This window comes from Ranitomeya variabilis, chromosome 2 (genome assembly GCF_051348905.1).
Source record: "Ranitomeya variabilis isolate aRanVar5 chromosome 2, aRanVar5.hap1, whole genome shotgun sequence".
NCBI lineage: Eukaryota > Metazoa > Chordata > Amphibia > Anura > Dendrobatidae > Ranitomeya > Ranitomeya variabilis.
Genome location: NC_135233.1, coordinates 618,584,260 through 618,612,223, shown reverse-complemented (window position 1 = coordinate 618,612,223; position 27,964 = coordinate 618,584,260). Strand labels below are relative to the sequence as shown.

Sequence of the window (27,964 nt, the reverse complement as noted above, 5' to 3'; positions counted from 1 at the left end):
GTGCGGTTGGTACCCAGGGTGGAGGAGAGGAGACTCTCCTCCACGGACTGGGCACCATATAAGTGGTCAAAAAATAAGAATTAAAATAAAAAATAGTGATATACTCACCTTCGATGTCTTCCCGCCTCTCAGCTGCATGCTGCCGCTTCGGTTCCTGTAGCTGGTGTGCGGTGAAGGACCTGCCGATGACGTCACTGTCTTGTGATTGGTCGTGAGCGGTCATGTGACCGCTCACGTGACCGCGACGTCATGGAAGGTCCTGTGCGCACACACCATCTATACGGAACGGACGCCGGTGAGGAGATCAGCTGTCTGCGGGTGAGTATAAGCATTTTTTTTATTTTTTTTATTATTTTTAAACATTCTATCTTTTACTATAGATGCTGCAAAAGCAGCATCTATAGTAAAAAGTTGGTCACACTTGTCAAACGCTATGTTTGACAAGTGTGACCAACCTGTCAGTCAGTTTTCCAAGCGATGCTACAGATCGCTTGGAAAACTTTAGCATTCTGCAAGCTAATTACGCTTGCAGAATGCTAAAAAAAAGCGAAAAAAACGGAAAAAAACCGCAAAAAAAAAATGCGGATTTCTTGCAGAAAATTTCCGGTTTTCTTCAGGAAATTTCTGCAAGAAATCCTGACGTGTGCACATACCCTTACTGTCTCTCAGTATGTCGCCTGCACTAATGCTGTGGATGGGAGGAGCGGAGGTCTGTTCAGAACTACACATCCCAGAGTGACATTTTCAGGGGTCCCATTTGTCTATGTGGCTGTTTTGTGTCTTTAATCGTCAGTATTTGCAGATGATTCTGACATTTCTATTACAAGTTTATCATTCACGAGAACGCTCCAAAAATTGTTTCACAATTTTTCTTTTAGATCATTTTCTCACCAAATCATTCCCTCAGATTATCAGGAGACGTTGTTATTTTATATTTGATGTCAGTATTGCACCACATGGCAAATGACGATGGTGCTATAAAACTGACATGTGTTTCTGCTCATACACTTCATGTGCCACCGGGTGTTAAAGATGTTGTCTGATTATGTTCCAGTGCCAGCGGACGGAGGCACAACACTATTGTGGTGAAGGTCCCCGGCCCCGAGGACAGCCATAACGATGACGACAGCGGGTCCGAAGCCAGCGACACCTTGTCCTGCTGTGGTCAGTCAGGAAACTCCAACGTGGGGAACAACGTGACGCTTATCACCCTCAACGCTGAAGGTACGTGACCTGCTCTGTGCCATGACCGCGGGGTCAGGACAGATCAGCAGATTTTTACCTGCCTCCTCTCCTTACAGTACGCACACGTTACGCTTCTCTGTCAGATACCACAATGTTTAATCCACGTTTAATCCATTTATTATAATCCGTTAGTATTTAAGGCCCAGACCAACAGGCTGAGTATACAGAGGACAGACGCCGCCACACACACATCTGTCCCAGCTTGTTTTCCACTGTTTGATGGCGGGCATTTCTTGCCCCGGGGACTCCCGGTATAATTAGTCCCAATGATAGACCATTACAGGAAGGAATTTCTGGATGTAGATAATTGCACGGCACGAGATCACTCGTATTCTCGCCCCCTGTCCCACCGAGCGTGTGATATCATTATTTCTTGCCATGGTTTTATAGTCCTGATTATATAGGCATGGATCACTCCTAGAGCAATGCGTGTCGCTTTTCATGCCCGTGCCTCCAGCCTGCTCTTGTGTGACGGGGTTCGGCCGTATGTTGCTCACATTTCTCCATTTGGGGGCATTGGTTTTGTGATTGCAGATCGGCTGCTCTGGCCGGAGGAAGAGTCTTGTATTAGCTTTCCCGCTCGTATTTGACGTGTCCAGACCGCACTTGGCTGCAGAGTGGTCGGGTATGGTTTCCGTCAGAAGAGACAGAAATGCAATGTTTGACTGATATGTCCTTGGGCAGCAAGCACACTGTAAACATGGCAGCCTGCGGCAGCGCTCGCTCTCCTCCTGCGAGTGGAAAGCACAAATCTCTGAAAGTTTATATCTACACATTGGGGTGTCGGATGCGTTGGGTGGTTAGTGGAAGTTTTCGAGAGCGAGTTCCGCGGCTGGTTGCATTGCTAATCATGCCAGGACATTGGCACAAGTTACTCTTCTCAAAACAAACACTTGCATTGGCAACGATCTGCAGGAAAGTCACATCGGGACGTTCTTGTTTGCAGTTAGGTCAGCTGCTTACTGGTTTTAATTCATTTTTTTTCTTACAATGTGTGAGAGGCGGCCGCGAGTTATGACTATATATCATAATTTGAGCAAATTAGCAAATTCTTTGGCAGCGCCTTCTTAAGGATCCTGGTGTTTCCTCGCTTTTCCACTTTCGTAATCCTGGACCTCCTCCATTGTACATTAAGGCAGACAGTATACCGGATGTAAGGCGTGAATCTGTGAGGGGTGGGGGAGCGAAAAGACAAATCTGAGAGTGGTTTGTCCGTGTCGTGTGACGGCCGTGATCTGTGTGATTTCTGTATAAACTATTGCCGTAATAAAGCACATTTCCAAGCAATTGTTTTCTGCCAGTAATTTCCACAACTGGAAGGCATTACTCTTCCCCGGCGTCCTTCAAGCTGCGTGACCTAGAATCGGTGAGAGAGTCGTACGGCGAATCTGCCGGAAGAAGAGAACACGATAATCACAGGATACCCAGCAAGTCAGAGCGCTTATCACAGTGCAGCTCATTATACGGGTCAGGCGTTGTGCGAAAGAATCAGATTTTCCAGCATTAATCATAATAATCCTCCAGCTCTGTCTCTCAGGTAGGAAGAAAAAACTCCCTCATCAAACATCAGGCAGTATCCGCCAAGCCATCCACTTGTTAGAAGGACGTCGGCGGCCTCCTCGGATGTTAACTTCTGCTGCTTTTCTGGCCTGGGGATGGATTTGTTTTCCTTTGCAGTGACGGAGTCGGCCTTGATTTTGCATAACTTGCAGTAAATCACACGTTCCAGTGCTCTGGGGCTTTTCCATTTAAGAAAAGACTTTGAAGTCTTCCCTGGATTGTTTTTAATAAAAGCATGGGAATTTCTAGTTCCACGAACAGTCCCTTGTCACTTCCGGCCCCGTCCATGGCCACGGCACAGACCTCCCCGGTATTTATTTTTCTTTCGGAGTCGGGTTAGACGCTGCCTGATGTTCTCATAGGGAGAAGCCAGACCCTTGATGTGAGAGGGAGACGCACGCTCCGACAGAAAGCTCAAGAAGGTCAGAAGAGCAACTTTTCTTTTTCTTTTTTTTCTGGAATTTCGGGAAGTGTAAAATTAGCCTTGTTAATATGGTATTATCACTGGAATGTTTATCGAGTGCAATTATCATGCGTTTATTTATATAAACTGGTACCATACCATTTACCATGATTTAAAAGAACAAAGTATTTAAAGACCCCACCACGATGGCCGACATCTTCACATCTAAGCACCGGTGCGATGCGTTGGACATATTGTTCAGCCAAGAAAGGCCAACTTGGGCCGTTTTCTAGTGATCCGCACGACCATAACAAATACCCAACAATAGCAAAAGTTGTTGGATTGTTCTTTTTTTAGTTAAATGAAAAGACGAACCTGTGGGTGCAAATTCAGACCATAGATTCCCGACAGAATCGATGACCAACATGGCAACCTTCACTCCAACCATGGACCACAAGTTACCCAGAGATCCTTAATGTATGGGACATCGTACGACAGGTTATTCCCATAAATAAGATTTCTCAGACATCGCTCAGTAACTTAAAGATCCAAAAATCTCCAGGTGCACGGACCACATTGTGACATGGCGGGTACATTTGAGGATGGACGCACGGCCCAGCTGTCTCCATTGCTTTGGTCGTATGACCGTTCTTCTCCCCTTTTGCTCATGCAGTGGTCCCCCGGTCCGTTTTGTGGCCCCTCTTATTTTTTTTGAATAGGAAGTTTTTAATGCAGTGGAAATATTTGCTCTGGTCTGCTCCGTGTGCATGGTTACTTGGCACATCGTTATTCTGCACAGATGTTTCTGGCCTTTTATGTGCTCACTTCATATGTAAATGTCGAGGAACCTGCCAATCCATTAATATTTCTTGGGAACGCTTTCCTTTGGATGCCTGTAACAATCGGCTATGAAATATCTATTCGGGACTTATGAGCAATTACTTGCCTCCCACCCCTGTAATTAAGTGAGGCTGCCATCAGCTGTAAGAAATAAAGCGCGCGCCGGCCGCTCACGTCGGATCAGACAACGCGGGGGTTATGATGAGCTGCGTTCAGCGAGGTGCGATCCATCCGGATTATGCAGGCCACCACTTTAATCCCCTCGCGGGTGTATCCCTGCGCCGATTCGTAGAGACCTTACAGTAAAGCCTCTGTTGTTGCAGAAGCTGCGGTAACGACACCGGACGGCGTCCAACTGGCAGACACCATTGCAGTCAGTCCCAGGTGTTTTGGTGACTTCATTCCCTTTATGCTAGAAATCAAATAATACAAAGTCGTCAACACCTAAACCCCTGTAGTGTTTTGGTTTTTTTTTGTTTTTTTTTAGGGCGAGCGACACATGGGGTCCCTGAGAACATGTGCATCTGGTCATTATCTGATCGCACTAATTGGAGCTGCGATAATAAAAAGCGTGGAGTGGCCCAATGTTTTCCCTATTGAATATGTTTTGCATCTCAGTAAAATGTCCTGAAATTCCCCTTGGTCGTGATATTTTACTAGAAGCTGTCCTAATTGACTGATGTTCTGGACCGAAAAGTTTAGTTTTTTCTCTAGATTCTCCTAAGTGTCAGTAGCCATTCCTGCTGAAAAGACCCCTTTCCAAATGTACAGAACCCCCTCCTTTCCCATGTCCTAGGACAGACGGGTAACGGAGGGCTCATCCGTGCTTACAGGAACACCGGTGAGGGATATTGGGGCTCAGAGGACCATCCGTAGCCAAGACTTCCCAACCCAAAAGGACTAAGTGTTTGCAATTGCCGGCAGGTGCTTTATTAAGGATTATTGCAGCCAGTCATCTGCGGATGATGGATGCGCTCTGTCACTTTAGGTTCCTGCTGTGAAGGAGCCGCTTGGACCCCAGTTTTTGGCTCTTCATATCTTGCTCCGCTTTCTATTCTCATTTTTGCCTGCAGCTTATTGTAGCCCCTAGTTATTTCCATTGAATCAATGCAATTTCTAACCTTTCGTGTCCTCTGGAGCAAATTACATCACTTTGGTTCCTAATTTGATCCGATCCTGTCCAGGGTCAGCGGTTTGCACGCAAAGTTAAGTAATCCCACGTGCATCCGGCTCCGCCGTGCGTCTAATTGGGAGCTTTAAATGTACACAAACCAGTCCCCGTCGTGCCTGTCTGTACGATGGCGTAAAATCTGCCCCTCTACTCAACCAGCCGATGTTATTTCACATCTGTGCATCCGTGACAGGCGGCCGTGAGTCACCATCTTTGATTGACATGTGAATTTCTATGGCTTACATTGATTAATCATCTGTCACTGTCATCTCTCCTGCCTCCTCTGCCCCAGGGGGCCAACGTACTGGATATTTTATGGCCAATTCCATTCTCCATACATAATAATCATATTTGGAATTGCTGCTGCTCGTCTTCTCATCCAGATGTTGCGTTCTCCGTCTATTTTATTTAATATTTTGGAAGCCAGTAGTAATTCTTGCCCAATAATCTTAGTGTTTATAGGCACTGTAAATAGCTGATCTCAGAGGAAAAACGTAAGAAGAATTGTCAGGGCGGGGCGCACACTTTACGGCCATAAATGACACTTTCCAAGCCCCTTATTTAGATTCATCGCTGTCTGAGATACTTGTGGAACGTGACAACTTTAACACTGGAGATTCTATTTCCTTGGCTTTTTTCCCTGCATTTTTCTCAGAGCGAGAGCTTTGTGTGTATATATATATATATATATATATATATATATATATATATATATATATATATTTACATTGAGTGATCCTAATAACCGCACAGCACTTTGGATTCTTGTAACGCTCACATATAGCACTAGCTTCTACATTAAAAACCTTTGGGATCCAGTTCATCATCACAATGTATCTATATTTTTTATTGCTGATTTCCCTGTAACTTGGGGCTGCTAGATCAGTCCCAGTTACAGGGAAAATTCAGGCCCCTGAGGTCACTGTAGAGGGTCTTCTGGCAGCTGGTAACCCCCTGATCGCTGGGACTATTACGGTTTCCTGAGCGGTATACACCACGTCTACTCTGCCATCTCTGACCACTCGCTCCTGCGAGGACAGAGGCGGCCGGCAAGTAAAGTATGGGATGAAAATGGAGACCTTAGCGAACCCATGTGCTCCTTGCAGATGTTCGATCCCCGGATCCTAAATTTAGAAAGTCCCAAGCACTGAATATTCTACAATCTGAGGGAACGGAGATAGAATAAAGCTTGACGTTTCTCTAGTTCATCTTAAGAAATGCACAAGTTACCGCCATGATTTGGCTTCCATTGGCCTTTATCAGGCAAGTAGCAGTGATCCCGACACTGCAGGAGAACAGGACTGAGTTTTGGACCATTATTCATATATTCGGGGTAGTGAGGTTAGCCCAATGATTTATAGAAAGATAAGAATATATTTGTATCGGGAGCATAGAAAGAAGCAGCTGCCATAAAAATAAATTCTCATGAATGAAAGGAGGATTCACAGCCATAAACCCCGAGGAGCTCAGGAATCCCCGCCGTACTCCTGTACTGAGCCGCAGGAGTCAGGCTCGGAAAGAAGCGAGAACACTCGGTAATTCACCGTCATTTACAAGTATGAATCGGACTGATCCACTGTACATACGAGCGGAGAGACATCCCGGCTAATGTCTCTCCTGGGATAACTCTCAACATCCTCCTCAGCCGCCCAAGTAGCTGAAATCACCATTCCCTTATCTGTATAGTTATTCTTCCATCCATGCCCCAATCCTCCAAAGGATGCCAGAGGCAGATTCACGATGATCACAGATCAGTAGCCGATCTTTAAAAGTGCTGAACCATAAAGTAAAAAATGTGAATTCACAGACAATTGTGGACAAACCTCTCTGGTGAGAATGTGACGGTTTCCAGAAAGGGACATATATATTTACGTGTTTCATCATTGTAGTGCTTCTCTCATAGTTTTTCTCTTCTTTACAAGTTTCCATTATTTTATTGTTTACCAGATGTTTAATTTGTGTCTCTTCGTCCCCTCATCTGTACTCCATGCTCATTGTACACCTGCGCCCAGTGCTCCTTGTACACCTGCGCCCCGTGCTCCTTGTACATTTGCGCGCCATGCTCTGGGTACATCTTCGCTCCTTGTACATCTGTGCGCCGTGCTCCTGCGCCATTCTCCCGGTACATCTTCGTGCCGTGCTCCTTGTACATCTAGAAGACAAGGCAAACACTGCAGGCTGCTATGGGATAGTATAGACCTAGTACCATGTACGATTATCCTATATAATCAGCCACTGCATGGAAGAGTGTGGGACACACTATTGCTTATACAGCTAAACCACTAGAAAAAATTAGTGCCATAGTCCAATAAATAATGAATTACATAGAAAAAGTTTATTAAATAGATGTACAACAAAGAACATGGTCAGCAAAATAGGGGATGTGTGAGAACAAACCACATGGAAACTAGGAGGGAGGTGATGATCCCCAAGTAAAAGCCAGTAAATAGTACCAAATAAGGCACAATATATACGGTACATAGTGGGTTCACATTAATGATCCTATGGCAATGTCTTATAATAGTATTTGGAACATACTGTCTCAAAATATAAGGTAGCAGTATGTGACAAAACACTCTGGGATCGCCTTTGCTGGGGTCAAAGGTCACGTGGTTTGCGCATTGAATTCTGAGGCGACAGCAGGTTTCCAAGTTGACTGACCTCAGGTCAGGTTTATTAAAGTGAAAGCAAATAGAAAAAACAAAACATAAAATAAATCCTAGCCTGTCCGGCGCTAACTAAACAAATACGTTGCTATCTAACAACTGGGGGGGGCTTCTCCCTCCCAGCTAACATTACACAGATCATGAGCACAGCTCTCACTCACGTTTGTCTCACACAGACAGGCATTCTGTGTGCCCCAGGCTGACGCCGGAAACCCCCAGCTGGTCATCCTTTATTCCTACACTTATTAACCCCTGAGTATCCTGAAAATACTGAGCGGCCTAATTCACATAGGACAAGTACCTGGGCGAGATATACCTGCCCCCGACTACCAGACCGACATGACTCTTACATATCCTCCCCCCCTGCTCAGACCACTCAGGTCGAGCAAGAATACTCTCGAAACAGTGTACTCGGGACAGGGCATCAGTGTTCCCCATCTGCACCCCGGGGCGGTGCTCCACCGTGAAGGAGTAAGCCTGCAGGGCAAGGAACCACCGGGTCACCCGACTATTACGGTCCTTGTGGAGGTGCATCCACTTGAGAGGGGCATGGTCCGTGACCAGCCTAAACTTCCTACCTGCCAGGTAATACTTGAGGGAGTCGAGAGCCCATTTGATGGCTAGGCACTCTTTTTCAACCACGGCATACCTCTGCTCATGTACATTCAGTTTCCGACTGAGGTAGAGGACCGGGTGTTCGACTCCGTCCCTTACCTGGGAAAGTACAGCTCCGACACCAGTATCAGAAGCATCAGTTTGCACCACAAACTCGCTGCTGAAATCAGGAGTCACTAGTATGGGCTGAGAGCACAAAGCCCGTTTCAAACTGTGGAAGGCCTCTTCAGCCGCTGAGGTCCATTTTACCATGACGGAATCCCTCCCTTTGGTAAGATCCGTCAAGGGGGTAGCCATGGCCGCAAAGTTGGGTATGAACCGGCGATAATAGCCGGCAATGCCCAGGAAAGCTTGAACTTGTTTCTTGTTCACTGGTTGCGGCCAGCCCTGAATTGCCTGTATTTTGTCGATCTGGGGTTTAACCACTCCTCTGCCAATCACGTAGCCCAAGTATCGGGCTTCTTCAAGGCCGATGTGACATTTCTTGGGATTCGCCGTTAAGCCTGCGTCTCGCAGGTCATCAATCACCGCATGTACCTTCCGGAGGTGAGCTTCCCAGTCCATGCTGTAAATTATGATGTCGTCTAGGTAGGCAGAAGCGTACTGCCTGTGGGGCCTCAAGACTCGATCCATCAATCTCTGGAACGTTGCTGGGGCTCCGTGAAGTCCAAACGGCATGTAGATATACTGGAACAGCCCTTCCGGTGTAGCAAATGCCGTCTTCTCTCTGGCCGCCTCGGCCAGAGGGATCTGCCACTACCCCTTTGTTAGATCCAGGGTCGTAATGTATCGGGCTTTACCAAGCCGGTCGATCAACTCATCGACCCTGGGCATAGGGTACGCATCAAATTTAGAAACCGCATTGTTTCCTAAAGTCATTGCAAAACCGTATAGAGCCATCCGGCTTAGGTATCAACACGATTGGACTGGACCAGGCGCTGTGCGACTCTTCAATGACTCCTAAGTCCAACATTGCCTTCACCTCCCGGGAGACGGCTTCACGGCGTGCTTCCGGAATCCGGTATGGCTTCACATGAACTGTGACACCAGGCTCTGTGACAATCTCATGTTTCACTAGCTTAGTCTGGCCAGGTTTTTCCGAGAAAAACTGTTGGTTCTGTAACAAAAACTGCTTAACCTCAGATTTTTGACGTTCAGAGAGAGTCTCGGCAATCTGCACCTCGGGTACGGTAGGTGAGCAAACCGGACAGGGCAGATCCTCTGTTAGGGCAGCGTGGTCTTTCCAGGGTTTTATCAGATTCACATGATAAATCTGTTCTGGTTTTCTCTTACCAGGCTGGTGCACTTTATAGTTCATTTCACCAACTCGTTCCACGACCTCAAAGGGGCCCTGCCATTTCGCCAGAAATGTACTATCCACCGTCGGAATTAGGATCAACACCCTATCCCCGGGTGCAAACGTACGGACCTTGGCGCCTCTATCATAACTTTGCCTCTGGGCTCCCTGGGCCTGTAACATATGTTCCCTAACAATGGGCATGACAGCAGCAATACGGTCCTGCATTTGCGTTACATGGTCTATCACCGTTTTAAAGGGAGTGACTTGACCTTCCCAGGTTTCTTTTGCGACGTCCAACAGTCCACAGGGTCGACGGGCGTATAATAGCTCGAAAGGCGAGAATCCTGTGGAAGACTGGTGAACTTTCCTAATGGCAAACAGCAAATAGGGTAACAAGTAATCCCAGTTCTTCCCATCTTTGTCTAACGCCTTCCGGAGCATCTGTTTTAAGGTTTTATTGAACCGCTCAACTAACCCATCTGTTTGAGGGTGATAGACAGATGTACGCAATGGATCTATTTGTAAGAGTCTGCAGAGCTCGTTCATTACCCTCGACATAAAGGGAGTCCCCTGGTCGGTGAGTATCTGTTTTGGAATTCCTACCCGACTAAACACTTGCACCAATTCTTTGGCGATCGTTTTGGTAGCCGTGTTACGCAAAGGGATGGCTTCCGGGTAGCGAGTGGCATAGTCCATGATGACGAGGATATGTTGGTGCCCACGTGCAGACCGGGGAAGGGGCCCAACCAAATCCATCCCAATTCTCTCAAATGGGACCCCAATGATAGGGAGGGGTACCAAAGGGCTACAGAACCGAGGTTTAGGTGCCGAGATTTGGCACTCTGGACAGGACTCACAATAGTTACGCACATCATTGTGTATTCCAGGCCACACAAAACAATGCAATATCCTTTCTGTGGTTTTTTGTACCCCCAGATGTCCCCCCATTATATGTCCGTGGGCCAGGTCCAGTACCTTCCGCCGATAAGGTTTGGGTACCACTAACTGCTGCACAGTGTCTTCCCCTTTTTTCCCTACCTGGTAGAGTAAATCATTTTCAAGAACCATGTACGGGTACGCTAGCCTAGTGTCAGGTTCTACGGGTACGCTATCTATCACTTTTACATTTTTCCTAGCCTGAGTCAGGGTAGGATCTTTCATTTGTTCGCTGTGGAAGTCATCCAACTGAACTCCCAAATCTGGCAGGCAGGGTGCGGGATGGCTGTCTGCCTCCGCCTCTCGCTGAGTTTCCTCAGTTTCCCCCGCCAGAACTGAGAAGGGGTACTGAAGGTTAGATTCAACAACCTCCCCAGCAACGTCTTCCTGTGGGACCTCCTCTAGGAGTTCAGGACTTCCAGATGGCATGGGAAAAGATTCACAGCTACCATGACGGAGCAACTGATTTTCCCACAACTGCCAGAAATGGGGAAAATCCCTACCCAGGATTACATCCTGTAACAATGCTGGAACGAGTCCCACTTTGTGTTGCACAGACCCATAGGGGGTGGAAATCGATATGACCGCTGTTAAGTACGAGCAGGTGTCACCATGCACACACGTTACAGAAAATTTGTCAGACGAACCAGACGGAAGTGCCACCAGACTAGCTTTCACCAGAGTCACCACACTTCCAGAATCTAGTAACGCCACAACACTTTTCCCATCAACAGATAATTCACACAGGTGTTTTGCTATATCATTTTGACCCGCATTCACATTCACCAGCCGTGTAACCAAAGACATGCGTTTCTTAGAGTCTATAACATCGCACTGCATGGGTTCAGTGCTAACAGGACAGTTCGCAGAAACATGGCCCTTCTCACGGCAGCGGAAACACCTAACAGGCCCCCTACTGAGACCACCGTCCAATACTCTCGGTCTCGGAGTGCGAGCAGTCCCGGGTTCCTCCCCCACAGTTTTTAGCGATTTTCCTTCACCCGTAGCCGCTGGAACAGTCTTACCGGTTCCACGAGGAGAAGGCACAGACCGGGTGCTAGCGGTTTCGTCGGGAAGTCCTTCTGCCACGGAATAACGCTCGACCAACTCCACAAGTTGATCCGCTGTCGTGGGATTTCCTTGGCTTACCTACCTTTTCAGCGCTGGAGGTAGCACTCTCAGATACTTGTCCAGGACAACCCGCTGGATTATTTCTGGGGTTGTCAGTACCTCGGGTTGCAGCCATTTCTTTGTCAAGTAAATCAGGTCGAACATCTGAGACCGCGGCGGTTTATCTGGCTGGTATGTCCACTGATGTACCCTCTGTGCACAGACAGCCGTTGTCACACCTAGCCGGGCCAGGATCTCAACTTTCAGCTTCTCAAAGTCCTTAGCGACTTCCGGGTCTAAGTCATGGTAAGCTTTTTGGGCCTCGCCGGAGAGAAACGGAGCAATCAAATCGGCCCATCGTGCCTTCGGCCACTTCTCCCTCAACGCCGTCCGCTCAAACGTTGTCAGGTATGCCTCGACGTCATCTTCTGCAGTCAGCTTTTGCCAGTATCGACTCACATGGATCCTTCTGGACTCTGCTTCCGGGTCCACATCAGGCATGCTCACCAGGCGCTGCGCCACCTGTTGGAGAAGGTGGCGGTCTGCAGCCGTCATGTCCACTAACTCCTTCAGCTGTGCGGCCATCAAGCGATTAGCTTCATGCTGTGCGGCAGTGGCCTGCTGCTGTACGGCAGTGGACTGTACTAGGGCTTTCACCACGTCTTCCATACTGTCGCCTGCCACGCGATGCCCGCGTTCTCCACAACAATGTGACAAAACACTCTGGGATCGCCTTTGCTGGGGTCAAAGGTCACGTGGTTTGCGCATTGAATTCTGAGGCGGCAGCAGGTTTCCAAGTTGACTGACCTCAGGTCAGGTTTATTAAAGTGAAAGCAAATAGAAAAAACAAAACATAAAATAAATCCTAGCCTGTCCGGCGCTAACTAAACAAATACGTTGCTATCTAACAACTGGGGGGGCTTCTCCCTCCCAGCTAACATTACACAGATCATGAGCACAGCTCTCACTCACGTTTGTCTCACACAGACAGGCATTCTGTGTGCCCCAGGCTGACGCCGGAAACCCCCAGCTGGTCATCCTTTATTCCTACACTTATTAACCCCTGAGTATCCTGAAAATACTGAGCGGCCTAATTCACATAGGACAAGTACCTGGGCGAGATATACCTGCCCCCGACTACCAGACCGACATGACTCTTACACAGTATTATACAGAGGTTCACATAATATACCGATGTCATATAAGAAAATCCAAGACATGCATATATAAAAAGTAAATATGTGAACATACCACTAGTACATAGGGTATCACGCCAGCTCCTGCCCACCCCTGTACATATGCATGCCGTGCTCCCTGTGCATCTGCGCTCCGTGCTCCCTGTGCATCTGTGCGCCGTGCTCCTTGTAATCTGCGCTCCGTGCTCCTTGTACATCTGTGCGCCGTGCTCCTTGTACATCTGCGCGCCGTCCTCCTTGCACATCTGCGCGCCGTCCTCCTTACACATCTGCGCACCGTCCTCTTTGCACATCTGTGTCGTGCTCCTTTTACATCTGTGCACCGTGCTCCTTGTACATTTGCGCATCATGCTCCTTGTACATCTGCACGCCGTGCTCCTTGTACATCTGCGCTCCGTGCTCCCTGTAGATATGCATGCCGTGCTCCTTGTACATATGCACGCCGTGCTCCCTGTACATCTGCGTGCTGTGCTCCTTGTAATCTGCGTTCCGTGCTCCTTGTACATCTGCGCACCGTGCTCCTTGTACATATGCATGCCGTGCTCCTGGTACATCTTCGCGCCGTGCTCCTTGTACATCTGTGCACTGTTCTCCTTGTACATCTGTGCACCGTGCTGTGAGGAAAATGTATAATATAAGTAGTAGTTTCTCTGCCTGTTAGCACCAGCTGAGGGATTTTTGCACTTCTGACCATGGTCCCCAAGAACACATGGCAGACACTGGGCTCAAAACCCCCCCTTCCCATTACTTCAGGATTTAGCTTTCCTTCTCAGAGAGTGTGGGGGTTTTATGAGAGCCAAGGTATTTACGACCGGCATTTCCTGCCGTGTAAGCTCTTGTCCAGCTATAACTGGACTAGAAACTTCTAGAATCCATGAAAGTTCTTTGTTTGGTTTTTGTAAGATATTAGGCAAATCATTTAAGATGGGAACACAAAAATATATATTCTTATTCTCCCTCGATGGATCTACCCATCACTCTAGACACGGGCGTCTAACTCCATCTGGTAAAGAAGTAGGGATTTCTCGGTAAATATGTATCCCAGACAGGACATATTTGATCTCATTAGAATGCCCACGTTAATCCGAGATGAATGCTGGGTTTGTTACGACTATGACATGTTTTGTAGCGAAGTTATAGAAAGTAGATAAATTTAAGGTTGAAGTACTCAGAATGTAGAGAGAGGAGGGTCTGGATAAGCCAGCCTTTCTGTGATGTCACTAGCTGCAGGTTTTAAGTTTGTGGCAGGCTCCCCAGCAGGACGTCTTGTCTTTTCCTGGAGAGCCCTGAGCACGTCCAATGAGCTGGGATGTATGGTTGCCTGCAATGCAATGCTCTGAGAACATGGGAGTTATCTTTTCTCCTTTAAATCCCTTTATGTTATAATTACCTTGTACATATTTGCAATTGTCTCATATTGTAACATCTTTATGGAACTTTTTATAAACACTGCATAAACTTTATGAGTATATTATTTAATACTAGATTCGTTCTCCTGCTTTAAAACGTACCCTAAGTCTCCTGAAGGGAATTACGCTACTGTTTTGGGTTGGCTTTGGACCCGTTTAATCGAAGCTGGTGGCAGCGATACCGTGCAGGCTTTTGGGTGATGTTGTAGCGACTGCGGCGTTAATAATTATTGTTCCTGCCTGAGTGGGAGTAGTTATCGTGTCGCTGCAGCGTGCCCAATAGCCCGTACATAGCAGGCAGCCTTTCTGGCGACTAATTACCCTAGGTGCAGTACCTAATCTGACCTGCGGGTAAAGGGGGCGCCAGAGAGCTGCAAGTGTTAAGTGGAACTGTAAGTGGGATACATAAATCCCTGCAGTTCATGGTATATTGAAGAGCAGTGGGATACCTAGAATAAGCCCCTGCTGTAAACTAAGAGGTCAATAGCCTTGTGTGTGTTTTTTTTATCACATTGTGGCAGTGGAGGGATAACTAAGATAAGCCCCCTGCACATGTGATAGCCGTCTGTTGGTCTAAAGTCACCCCAATCCGTGACATATTGGTGGCAGTGGTCAGGAATCCCTGGGGATTTTGTGACAAACTGCTGGCCGCGGCTAAGGAATCGTGACAATGCTCCTTGCACATCTCTGCCTCGTGCTCCTTTTACATCTGTGCGCCGTGCTCCTTGTACATTTGCGCATCATGCTCCTTGTACGTCTGCACGCCGTGCTCCCTGTACATCTGCACGCCGTGCTCCTTGTACATCTGCGCTCCGTGCTCCCTGTACATATGCATGCAGTGCTCCTTGTACATATGCACGCCGTGCTCCCTGTACATCTGCACGCTGTGCTCCTTGTAATCTGCGTTCCATGCTCCTTGTAATCTGCGTTCCATGCTCCTTGTACATCTGCACGCTGTGCTCCTTGTAATCTGCGCTCCATGTTCCTTGTACATCTGTGCACCGTGCTCCTTGTACATATACGCGCCGTGATCCTTGTACATCTGCGCATCATGCGCCTTGTACATCTGCACGCTGTGCTCCTAGTACATTTGTACTCTGCTCCTTGTACATCTGCGTGTCGTCCTCCTTGCACATCTGTGCTCCGTGCTCCTTGTACATCTGCACTCCGTGCTCCTTGTACATCTGCACTCTGTGCTCCTTGTACATCTGCACTCTGTGCTCCTTGTACATCTGCACGCCGTCCTCCTCGCACATCTGCACGCCATCCTCCTTGCACATCTGCACGCCGTCCTCCTTGCACATCTATAAGTCGTGCTCCTTGTACATCTACGCGCCGCCCTCCTTGCACATCTGCGCGTCGTGCTCCTTGTACATCTATGCGTCGTCCTCCTTGCACATCTGTGCTCCGTGCTCCTTCTACATCTATGCGCCGTGCTCCTTGTACATCTATGGCCACGTTTAATGCATCCTCCTCCCGTCTGTCAGCACCATGTGGGCTGCCATCACAATGGCGGGATGATATACACATCCTGCATTTTGCATTATATCAAAGTTAGCCTTTTTTTTTTTCAAAGTGAAGAAAACTTTTACGCTGCATATTTGCAAAGTGAGTGTAAATATGTAACATTTATGTTTCTAACTTATTAGTATTGTGTCTGGATGGTCTAAATGTCACAGAGACCTGAAAGTAGAAGGCAACTCACCAATGCGTTTCGGTATATACTTGTCATAGGGCCGCCTAGTGGACACATTTTCATGAGACAATTGAAAAATTGCATATCTTTCCCAGACTATAAATTTAATGTCTTAGTTCTCATTAGGCAACCGTAGTTTATTACTGTGATGGTGTGATCTGTTATGTGGGTATCATTTTGTGTGTATTTCTATTTTACTTATTTTCATGGTGTTGAGTTGTTATTTGCCATCTGATGTTCTCCCCACAGTTCTGTGTTGTTGTCTCTCCACAGGGTCAGTGAATAATGTTGTTTCCTAATATGCTAATGACATGTTGACCTAGCTTGTTGAAACAATGAGCCCCTGTGACCCACCCCCCTAACCTGTGAATGGGGAGGTGAGACACAGATCAGTCTTGTTTGGAACTATGAAGTGAACACAGCACTTAAAGAGAGAAGGGGAAGCGTATGGACCATATTTTATCCTCTGTGCTGGATTGTTGGGCTTTTATCCTGTTACTGAACTGCATTTGTGTTCTGGAATATTTGTATCCTTTGTGTGGTGGATCGTATATGGACCTTTCGTACTTTTGCCTAAATAAAGATCTTGGAATTGTTCACACTTCGCTGGCTCTGTTGATTGTGTGGTACCGGTGAAGGAACCTGTGACAATTACAAAATTATGTTCATGTTTTTTCTTTCGTCTAATAACCAGGTTTTTTTTTCCCGTAAATTGTTCTGAATGTGACCCTAGATGGTCACCGTCTTCTAGTACTGGCTGTCACCTGCAGGGGGAGCTGTAAAGCTCTCTTTGAGTCAGGTCCTGATCAGTCCCTGTGAAATCACAGCTGTGCTATGAAGCTACAGTCCTCGGCATAAAAAAGAGCTAAAATTAGTTGATCCCCAAAGAATTCAGAACGATAATCAGTTTCATTCTTGTTTATAAGCCTAGATGTGTGTGCGAAGATTCAGTTACAGTATAAACACAGTAACGGAGGGAAACAGTCTGGATGAGGAGTACACAAGTATATACAGAAACACACAGGACGCATCTCCTGCCTCGTCTGTTCTAGCCAGAGATTATATAGGGAGGGTTACTATGAAGTGCCTGCTATTAGAGATGGGCGAACCCGAACAGTAAATTTCGGCATCCATACCGAACACCTACTCTTCGGGCACGGGTATTTGTTGTGCTGTCATGTGCATGGCAAACACCGCTTCTGATCGACGGTAAAATCATCCCCCCGCCGATCAGACAGCGGCGGTGCCCTCGCTGTCAAATGACAGCGTGAGCCCGCAACCCTTGATTGGAGGTATAAACTTTACCTCCGGTCATTGGTGTCAGCTGATAGGACTACTGCTCCCATCAGCCAACGCTTGAAGCCTTTAATAACAGTGAGAGCAGGAGCGGCTCATGGGAGTATTCATCTGCCTGCGCTGTAAATAATTTAAAAAAACAAACAGAAATGCTTGAGATCCCCTGTATTTTTGATAACCAACCAGGAAAAACTCACAGTTGGGGGCTGCAACCCTCAGCTGTCAGCTTTAGCAAGGCTGGTTATCAAGAATAGAGGGGTCCCCAATAATAAAAAAAATGGCCGTGAATTTGAGCTGCAGACTGTTATTTTTAGGCTGGGGTAGCCAATATTCATGGCCCCTTACCAGCCTGAGAATCCATGGCCCCAGCTGTCTGCTTTAGCAAGGCTGGTTGCCAAAAATGAAGGGGACCCCACACTGTTTTTTTTTTTTTAATTATTATTATTTCAATAATTATAAATTATGGTGTGGGACCCCTCTATTCTTAACCAGCCTTGCTGATAGCTGAGGGTTGCAGCTCCCAGCTATGAGTTTGCCTGGCATGTTATCAAAATCACAGGGAAACCCACACCGGGGTTTTTTTAAATTATTTATTTACAGCGCAGGAGCGGTTGATGAATACTCCCATCAGCCGCTCCTGCTCTCTCTGTTATTAACGGCAGCAGGGGGTCGGCTGATGGGAGCAGTAGTCCCATCAGCTGACACCAGTGACTGGACACTGAGTGAGTGCAGCTCTGGGGTATAATACAGGATGTAACTCGGGATCAGTAATGTAATGTATGTACACAGTGACTGCACCAGCAGGATAGTGAGTGCAGCTCTGGAGTATAATACAGGATGTAACTCAGGATCAGTAATGTAATGTATGTACACAGTGACTGCACCAGCAGAATAGTGAGTGCAGCTCTGGAGTATAATACAGGATGTAACTCAGGATCAGTAATGTGATGTATGTACACAGTGACTGCATCAGCAGAATAGTGAGTGCAGCTCTGGAGTATAATCCAGGACATGTAATGTGTTTTCATAGTGACTCATCTTTAATGGTGATGGATTGTGAATGGTGTAATGCTGATCAGAGGAGAACATGTGCTTTATATAGGATTATATAAATACTTCTTTCCTCTCTGTGGATGGATAGTTTGTGTTTGTAGTTGCAGAGATTATTATCTGCTCTGAGGCTGACCTAGTGCTTATTGGGCCAAAGATTAGAGAAGATTGATGGTCGCCTCTCTCCCTGTAGTCGCCTGTGTAGCTTCAAAATCAAAGCATTTTGACCCCTATCATAAAGGAACAGCCTGGATTTGTTTAATGGCTGTGTACGTTTATGCAGAGACTTAGTTTGTTTATGTTACAAATGTGAGAGTTTATTTTATCTGATTGCTCAATATTTTATTTCACGTTCCGGCGCTTCATTGTCTTTTATAGAAGTCATATGTCTTGGAAGTTTCAGAAATCCTGTCATGGCTCAGACAGTTTTTTTTATAGTGTGCCGAGTTGTTATAAATATCCAGGTAGATTAAAATGTCTAATGATTCTCCTATAAACAGTTCAAACTGTGAAGCCGCGACTGCGGCCAGAGCGGAGACCAGTGCCGCCAGAGCGGAGACCAGTGCCGCCAGAGCGGAGACCAGTGCCGCCAGAGCGGAGACCACTGCCAAGATTTCTTATTGTAGTAGTGGAGTTCGGTGCCGGATAAATAATAATTCTGCTGCAGTACTCTACCTCTGGAGTCTCTAAATGTGAATTGGACACTCAGCAAACTATGCATAAATCATTAGTATAAGTGAATATAAGAAACTTTGTAATTGAAGTTCAACAAAATGATTTGCAGCACCCAGATCAGAGTATTAGTCCATGGCCATCGGACCAAATCCCTGCGAACCTTCTACTACCTGTGGTGTCCCCTGCACCTCTTCTGCCACAAACTGCCAACGCGGCCTCTGGACCAAGGTCCCGAAAGTAATTTCACTTATCTCTTTTTGTAATATTTCTTGTCATAGAATTCTGCTTCTATCTCCACTTATGAGCCACTTTTTCATTTACCTCCTGAAATCATCATTCACTCTGAGAAAAAAAAAGAAAAGAAAATATCTTAAGTCTGTGTTGGTCAATTACTACCAGCAGAGTAAGGTGTCACTTTACAGCTATTATACTAAGGAGGAGTTGAGCAGAGGGATACAACAAACAGCAGAAAGACACAGAGAGATCATGCTGAGCATTCTGACAAGTCTTTTATCTCACACTAGAGCTGTATCCACAGCTACACTGCTCAGTAGTGCTGTACTATGTCTTCCATGCTGCTGCGGCTTCTGAACATGAACTTTATAGAGACAGGAGAGCAGGAATCCTTCATGTCTGTGTATGCTGTTCAAGCCTGTCTCACCCTTCATCTGTGGTGCTGGTTAGGCAGTGTGGAGGTTGGACCTGAAATGTCTATGTCCAGACCTGGTCAACGTTTATCTATGCTGTCCTCTCTGGTGCCATGGGAGTGATTCAGAAATGCTTCAGGTACAGCTTGCATTTAATGTGGTCTTGCTTTTTAGAGGCCGTAATGGCACAGCGAATATAAAAAACGTAGAGTAGGACTGCCCCATTATGAGAATGCCGTGAAGTGGCGGGGTGGCTCAAAGAATTGATCAATTGTTTGCTAAATGTCTCATTTTTGAAACTTAGAAATAAATATGTGCATGTGCACTTTATGTTTTGCGTTCTGACCACAAGCAGCGCTGGCTTCTCCCCCCTTTTTTTACTGTGTATGCTGTATATGGAGACATCATAGCAGCCAGTCTCGCCCCACTAGCTGAGAGACGAGCTCCGTGCTGCACTATCGAGGCTGTTCTCTGGACTGCACCTCGGCTTCTATTGAAGTGAATATGAGCTGAGCTGCAGTACTCGAGTACTGTGACTGAACAGTGTACGGCGCTGTGCATCCGGCACTTAGGGCAGTTCATTGTATGGCGGTCGTTTCTTGGTGTAGGTGCGGAGATCCGGCTCTGTGCTCCCAGCAGATAGCAGAAGCTGTTTCATCTCTTCAGTCCTTTGTATCTGGTCCTGATGTAGGATTTATGCCATATCTCAGAATCAACAAGTTTACGATATTTTCCCTGAATAGCTGATTACAGCCCCCTGCCCCACCCCGGGGAGGAATAAATAATGCGCAGGATGCGTCCTCTCCATGATCCTACTGGCCGCATCCACTGTAGTGCGGAATAACAGATGTTGTGTGTACAAGACAGGAAGGGATGGCAGATCCCCAGCAAGGGTCACGTCTGCTCTTCAGGTTACTGGGCCGCTATGCAAACAATTGTGCTTGTTCTGTGCGCGGACAAAGATCATATTGATGAGGATCAGTCAGCGGAGTCATTGTACAGTGCCCACCAAGAAATGTGGGAGGAAGACAGTACATGGCTCTTGGGTCGTATCTGTTGTGTTGCATGCTTTATATCTTTAATATATTTCTTCCCTTGGACATCACGTATGATAGACATGAAATGGAAGTAAACATATCTGGAGTGTTCTGACTCCACTCCTGAAATATGAGAGTTGTGAAACACTTATCTTTTCTGTAATCTGTAATTTAGAGCCATATGTGCAGTTACCCCCTGTCTGTATCGCTGTGCAGGGGCACAATGGACCCTTTTTATTCTGTAAAAAAGTAGAACCCAAAAATCATGTATTTATCACACATGCACTATTCAGCCATAACATTATGGGCCCCTTAAAAAATAGTGAGGAAAGGCCCCTTAAAAAATAGTGAGGAAAGAATGGTTGTAGATGACGAGGAAAAGGCTAACATATTAAACACCTTCTTCTCCACGGTATTCACGGTGGAAAATGACATGCTAGGTGAAATCCCAAGAAACAATGAAAACCCTATATTAAGGGTCACCAATCTAACCCAAGAAGAGGTGCGAAACTGGCTAAATAAGATTAAAATAGATAAATCTCCGGGTCCGGATGGCATACACCCACGAGTACTAAGAGAACTAAGTAATGTAATAGATAAACCATTATTTCTTATTTTTAGGGACTCTATAGCGACGGGGTCTGTTCCGCAGGACTGGCGCATAGTAAATGTGGTGCCAATATTCAAAATGGGCTCTAAAAGTGAACCTGGAAATTATAGGCCAGTAAGTCTAACCTCTACTGTTGGTAAAATATTTGAAGGGTTTCTGAAGGATGTTATTCTGGATTATCTCAATGAGAATAACTGTTTAACTCCATATCAGCATAGGTTTATGAGAAATCGCTCATGTCAAACCAATCTAATCAGTTTTTATGAAGAGGTAAGCTATAGGCTAGACCACGGTGAGTCATTGGACGTGGTATATCTCGATTTTTCCAAAGCGTTTGATACCGTGCCGCACAAGAGGTTGGTACACAAAATGAGAATGCTTGGTCTGGGGGAAAATGTGTGTAAATGGGTTAGTAACTGGCTTAGTGATAGAAAGCAGAGGGTGGTTATAAATGGTATAGTCTCTAACTGGGTCGCTGTGACCAGTGGGGTGCCGCAGGGGTCGGTATTGGGACCTGTTCTCTTCAACATATTCATTAATGATCTGGTAGAAGGTTTACACAGTAAAATATTGATATTTGCAGATGATACAAAACTATGTAAAGCAGTTAATACAAGAGAAGATAGTATTCTGCTACAGATGGATCTGGATAAGTTGGAAACTTGGGCTGAAAGGTGGCAGATGAGGTTTAACAATGATAAATGTAAGGTTATACACATGGGAAGAAGGAATCAATATCACCATTACACACTGAACGGGAAACCACTGGGTAAATCTGACAGGGAGAAGGACTTGGGGATCCTAGTTAATGATAAACTTACCTGGAGCAGCCAGTGCCAGGCAGCAGCTGCCAAGGCAAACATGATCATGGGGTGCATTAAAAGAGGTCTGGATACACATGATGAGAGCATTATACTGCCTCTGTACAAATCCCTAGTTAGACCGCACATGGAGTACTGTGTCCAGTTTTGGGCACCGGTGCTCAGGAAGGATATAATGGAACTAGAGAGAGTACAAAGGAGGGCAACAAAGTTAATAAAGGGGATGGGAGAACTACAATACCCAGATAGATTAGCGAAATTAGGATTATTTAGTCTAGAAAAAAGACGACTGAGGGGCGATCTAATAACCATGTATAAGTATATAAGGAGACAATACAAATATCTCGCTGAGGATCTGTTTATACCAAGGAAGGTGACGGGCACAAGGGGGCATTCCTTGCGTCTGGAGGAGAGAAGGTTTTTCCACCAACATAGAAGAGGATTCTTTACTGTTAGGGCAGTGAGAATCTGGAATTGCTTGCCTGAGGAGGTGGTGATGGCGAACTCAGTCGAGGGGTTCAAGAGAGGCCTGGATGTCTTCCTGGAGCAGAACAATATTGTATCATACAATTATTAGGTTCTGTAGAAGGATGTAGATCTGGGGATTTATTACGATGGAATATAGGAATATAGGCTGAACTGGATGGACAAATGTCTTTTTTCGGCCTTACTAACTATGTTACTATGTTACTATTAGTACCAACTTCATAATATTGGGTAACCCCACTGTCAAGACACATTGGTCGGGTCACCGGGAACCAGGGGCTCCTTCCCTGAATGTCACGACACAGCGGTTGGGTGAGCCGGGACCAGAGACTACTTCCCTATCGCTAACACTAGCAGGCGCCCTAGCTTGCCCTACTCCCTAGGATACTTCTGAAGGTGAAGATGCCGGGGCCTCCACCCTTGCCTTATCTCCTGAGTTAGCCCTGTGTCTGTTCTCTTCCCCCACCCAGGGAAGAGGGGCGCTACTATGCACGGTAGTACACCAACCCAACAAACAAGGCAACACAAACAAGGGTTAACAGAAAACTCCAGGCACACACAATATTCAATCACATATAACAGAGGGGTGTGGAGGTAGGGGAATAAACCAAAATAGAGAAGGATAGGGAGTTACCACACATACAAACAAAGCAACGGTCACTAATAACTCCTTCAACTTGCCTTCTTATATGAACTCCTCTCCCACCCTTAGCCATGCAGCAAATGCTAGCTCTGATGAGGCTTAGTAACAGAGCCCAGATTTTAAAGAGAAAAGGAGTGGCTAACTGAGCTCAGCCGTATACTGGGAACACCCCTCAAGACCTGCCGTACACTGGGAACATCTCATAAGACCTGCCATGTACCGTGAACACCCCACAAGACATATACCGAGAACACCCCACAAGACCTGTCGTATACCGGGAACACCCCTCGACCTGCTGTATACCAGGAACACCCCACAAGACCTGCCATATACTGGGAACACCCCACAAGACCTGCTGTATACCGGGAACACCCCTCAAGACCTGCTGTATACCGGGAACACCCCACAAGACCTGCCGTATACTGGGAACCCCCCACAAGACCTGCCGTATACCCGGAACACCACACAAGACCTGCCGTATTACCAGGAGCACCTCACAAGACCCGCCGTATACCGGGAACATCCCACAAGACCTGCCGTATACCAGGAGTACCTCACAAGACCTGCCGTTTACCGGGAACACCCGACAAGACCTGCCGTATAGCAGGAACACCCCACAGGACCTGCCGTATATCGGGAACACCCCACAAGACCCTCCGTATACTGGGGAAACCCCACAAGACCCACCGTATAGCGGGAACACCCCACAAGACCTGCCGTATACCGGGAACACCCCACAAGAGCCACCGTATACTGGGAACACCCCACAAGACCCGCCATACACCGGTAACACCAAACAAGTCCTGCCGTATACCAGGAACACCTCACAAGACCTGCCGTATACCGGGAACACCTCACAAGACCCGCCATACTTCGGGAACACCCCACAAGAGCCACCGTATACCGGGACCAACCCACAACGGTAGGGCCTCTCATATTTCTCCTGTATACTGTCCCTTCTGCACCGCACTGCCGAGCTTCATTATCACAAAGGATTCTCTGTTCCTCGCTGCACGGTCCGACATCAGTGAGATATTCTTCCCCCGGTTCGGACACTGAATAGCGGACACGCAGCTCACTGACACTTTGCAGATTTCTTCCCCGGATGCTAATCTTTGCTTTGTGGAATTAACACCTTAGGACGCGTAAACTGTTACTTGGCAACAAAGTAAAACCAATCCCCAAACAGCGGCCGGACTTCATGAAAGTTATTCATAAAACCAGCAAAGCCTTGGAAAGAATGTGTAATCAGCGTGCAAACGTTTGGGCCCGGGGGTCAGGCAGAAGCCCCTCTTCTCCCAGAAACCTCAGTACAATTGTCTATATAATCTAGACGGAGTTCACAGGTCGGGGACGGTCTGCGGCTGTGATAGCGCTGCCTTATGTCACTCACTGTGTACGACTGTGACCGGAAGTAGCAGAACATTCAGGCTCCGTTCACATGTGGCTCATAGTGAACAGATTTTTTTTTTTTTTCCTGAAGTGATGATGCACATTTATGGATATATGGGGGTCCCATCGATCAGACCCCACGATAGTCCCTATGCTGGGTTTAGGTGATAATGATAGAATAACCATTTGCATAGTCAGTACGTCAAATTCTGTTGCTCATTTTCTCTGGGGTTAAATCTAGGACACATCAAATTCGCGACACATGAGGATTTTAGACTTTGCAGTGGAAAATTTGTGCAATAAAATAAGCAATAAAAGTCCCGTATAATGCTGTGAGCTAAAATATACATATGTATATTATCGATAGAGCAAGCCTGGACAGCGAGCGCAGTCATTGTTTCCATCGCCTCCACTTTATAGAGCGCAGTAAATTGTGAATCCCCCTTACTGGAAATGTGCTGTACTTAATAACAGTGCGCCGCTTACCTGCCGCGGCGTGTATCCTCCTCGGAGAACTCACACCTGAGTGATTGGCACGTTTAATATGATCTGTCATCTGTTCCAGACCGGAGCGTAAACCCCTCGCAGCAACGAGCCCTGCCCCTCAACCAAGAGAGCGCTGAAAATACAGAAGTGCAAATCCTCGCCCCCGGGGTACCGCCATTGTCTCTTTTATGTAAAAATAGCAAAATATGTAATTTCTGTGTACATAGCATGGACCTAGGGGCTGCTTCGCTGCACGATATCGGCTGCTTCTGGGGCGCTGACGTCTATGAACTGACGGGGTTGCTATTTCCATCGATGGTCATACCTTCCATATCACATTAGTGCTCGTATTAATACTGCTGCAGATAAGGCTTAAGTGACCTGCATGATAAAACCGCGGCCGGTCAGGTGCACTCACCGACAGATCATCCGTGGCGCTGATTTATGGAGGGCTCATCATCACATTGTGTGAGAATTTGTTGTTCTCTGACCACTCGCCTCCAGTACTCTTTGCAATTTAGGATGGTTCCAGCTTGTAAAGCTCACGGAGCAACCTGCGAATCAAGAATTCAGGTTATTGTCTAATAAACAACCAACAGATCGGGCCGGGTGGCTTGTTCTGCAGGTTTGCCTTCACGGATTACATCTCTCTTTCCATGCCAAACATTGGTCTGGGATTTGAGGAATGAATCGATAATTTATGATTGTATTCTTACATTTGGGCGCCAGCATCTTGTAATGTGTTTGTCGTGCAGCTGTGTATCCAGATGTATGCGAGGCTTGTGGCAGTCATCTTTTATGGAGGCTTATTTCATGCCGTACCTATTCCTACGCACCTCTCGGGTTTTTATTTAAAGGGGCATCACCCTAAAAGATAGGAAGCAATGGTGATACAGTTGCCGAGCTCCTTTCATGGTGTCTGCCATTTAGAAGTCACATCGTTTTCGTCGGCTCACATCTTTATTCAATCTACGTAAGTGGAAGTTGATTTTCTGCAGCTCATGGATTCAATATAAATAACAATTTCTATTGTCCGGAGATTATTAAATGTTCTATCCAGTGAGAATTTACTGCCAGCAATTACAATGAAGTCTTTTTATAGGTTATTGGGCTTTTTTTTTTCTTTTAATTTACCACTGGGTACACATGTTAAACATAATCTCCTGCCAGGAAACATTTCTCTGACTACCAAGTCTTTAAAAAATCCTTTTGTCACTTCCAGAGGTGATCGCTGGGCCCCATTGTCTTGTTACAGTTACTCCACTTTTGGAAAATGTATTTTATTGGTAATATGTATTGGAGAATGGCAACTAATGAATACAGTTTTCCAATAAATCTACTCACTATGGAGAATAGAAACAGCTGTTTAACCGTATATAAAAGTAATCTGTGAGTTACACTCATCGATGTGAATGAGGTAGATTGTACAGTCCACTTAGGCTGCAATTTACTGTAGATTCACTGAGCAGATCCAAGACACAGCATGTGGCGCAGTAAGTGGTGCTATGCCGCTACATGCAGTGTGAGAACGGATGGTGACAGCGTGCATGGCAAGTATCAGGTATGAGCAATATGAGAATCACACCTGAAGCCAGATAAAAAGGGGGAGAACTTGACTCCATCTTTGCATTGTGTGTCTGTGTTTGCCACACAAAGCATGGAGAACGGAAAGAGGACAAGAGAACGGACTGAGGACTTGAGAAACACAATTGTTGAATGATATCAACAATCTCAAGGTTACAAGTCCATCTCCAGAGATATTGATGTTCCTTTACCCACAGTGCGCAACATAATCCATAAATTTGCAACCCATGGCAGTGTAGCTAATCTCTCTGGTTGTGGACGGCAGAGAAAAATTAATGAAAGGTTGCAACGCAGGATAGTACTGAAAGTGGGTAAGCAGCCCAAAGAAATCCAATCTGTCCGGAAGACTCGGTGCATCATTGCCAGTGTAGACTATCCATCCACATGTGAATGAAATGCTATGGCAGGAGACCCAGGAGGACCACACAGCTGAGACAGAGACATAAAAAGGCTAGACTGCCATTTGCCAAAATGTATGTGAGAAAGCTAAAATCCCTCTGTTAAAGCGTCTTGTGGACAAATAAGACCAATATAGAGTTTTTTGGTAACGCACATCATTCTACTGTTTACCGAAAATGGAATATAGCCTACAAAGAAAAGAACACAATACCTACAGTCAAGTATGGTGGAAGGTCAATTATGTTTCGGGGCTGCCTCTGGCACTAGGTGTGTTGACTGTGTGCAAGGCATCATCTAATATAAAAATTATGAAAGGATTTTGTGTAGCAATGTAGTGCCCAGTGTCAAAAAGCTGTGTTTGTGTCCTAGGTCGTGGGTCTTCCAGCAGGATAAACATACTTCAGGAAGCCCCCAGAAATGGTTGGAAACAAATCGCTGGGGATTTTTGAAGTAACAGCAATAAGCCCTGATCTAAATCCCATTGATCACCTTGTGGAGAGATCTTAAAATTGCTGTTGGGAGAAGGCACCTTCACATATGAGAGACCTTGAGTAGTTTGCAATAAAATAGTGGCCCAAAATTCCAGCTCAGAGGTGTAAGAAGCTTGTAGATGGTTATAGGAAGCGATTGATTGCAGTTATTTATTATAAAGGGCGTGCAACAAAATATTAAGTTGAGAGTGCCAACAATT

The 27,964-nt window shown here is 46.3% G+C and overlaps 1 protein-coding gene across 6 annotated transcripts in view; it reads left to right on the top strand.

Annotated features, from left to right (window-relative positions):
• The window catches only part of BANP (BTG3 associated nuclear protein), a 359,699-nt gene that overhangs the window by 87,428 nt on the left and 244,307 nt on the right, over positions 1-27,964 (top strand). For all 6 annotated transcript variants that reach the window (XM_077288816.1, XM_077288817.1, XM_077288819.1 and 3 more), the window contains one exon: positions 1,055-1,224. In XM_077288816.1, coding sequence (XP_077144931.1) covers positions 1,055-1,224 — 170 coding nt within the window. The remainder of the gene's footprint in view (positions 1-1,054; positions 1,225-27,964) is intronic.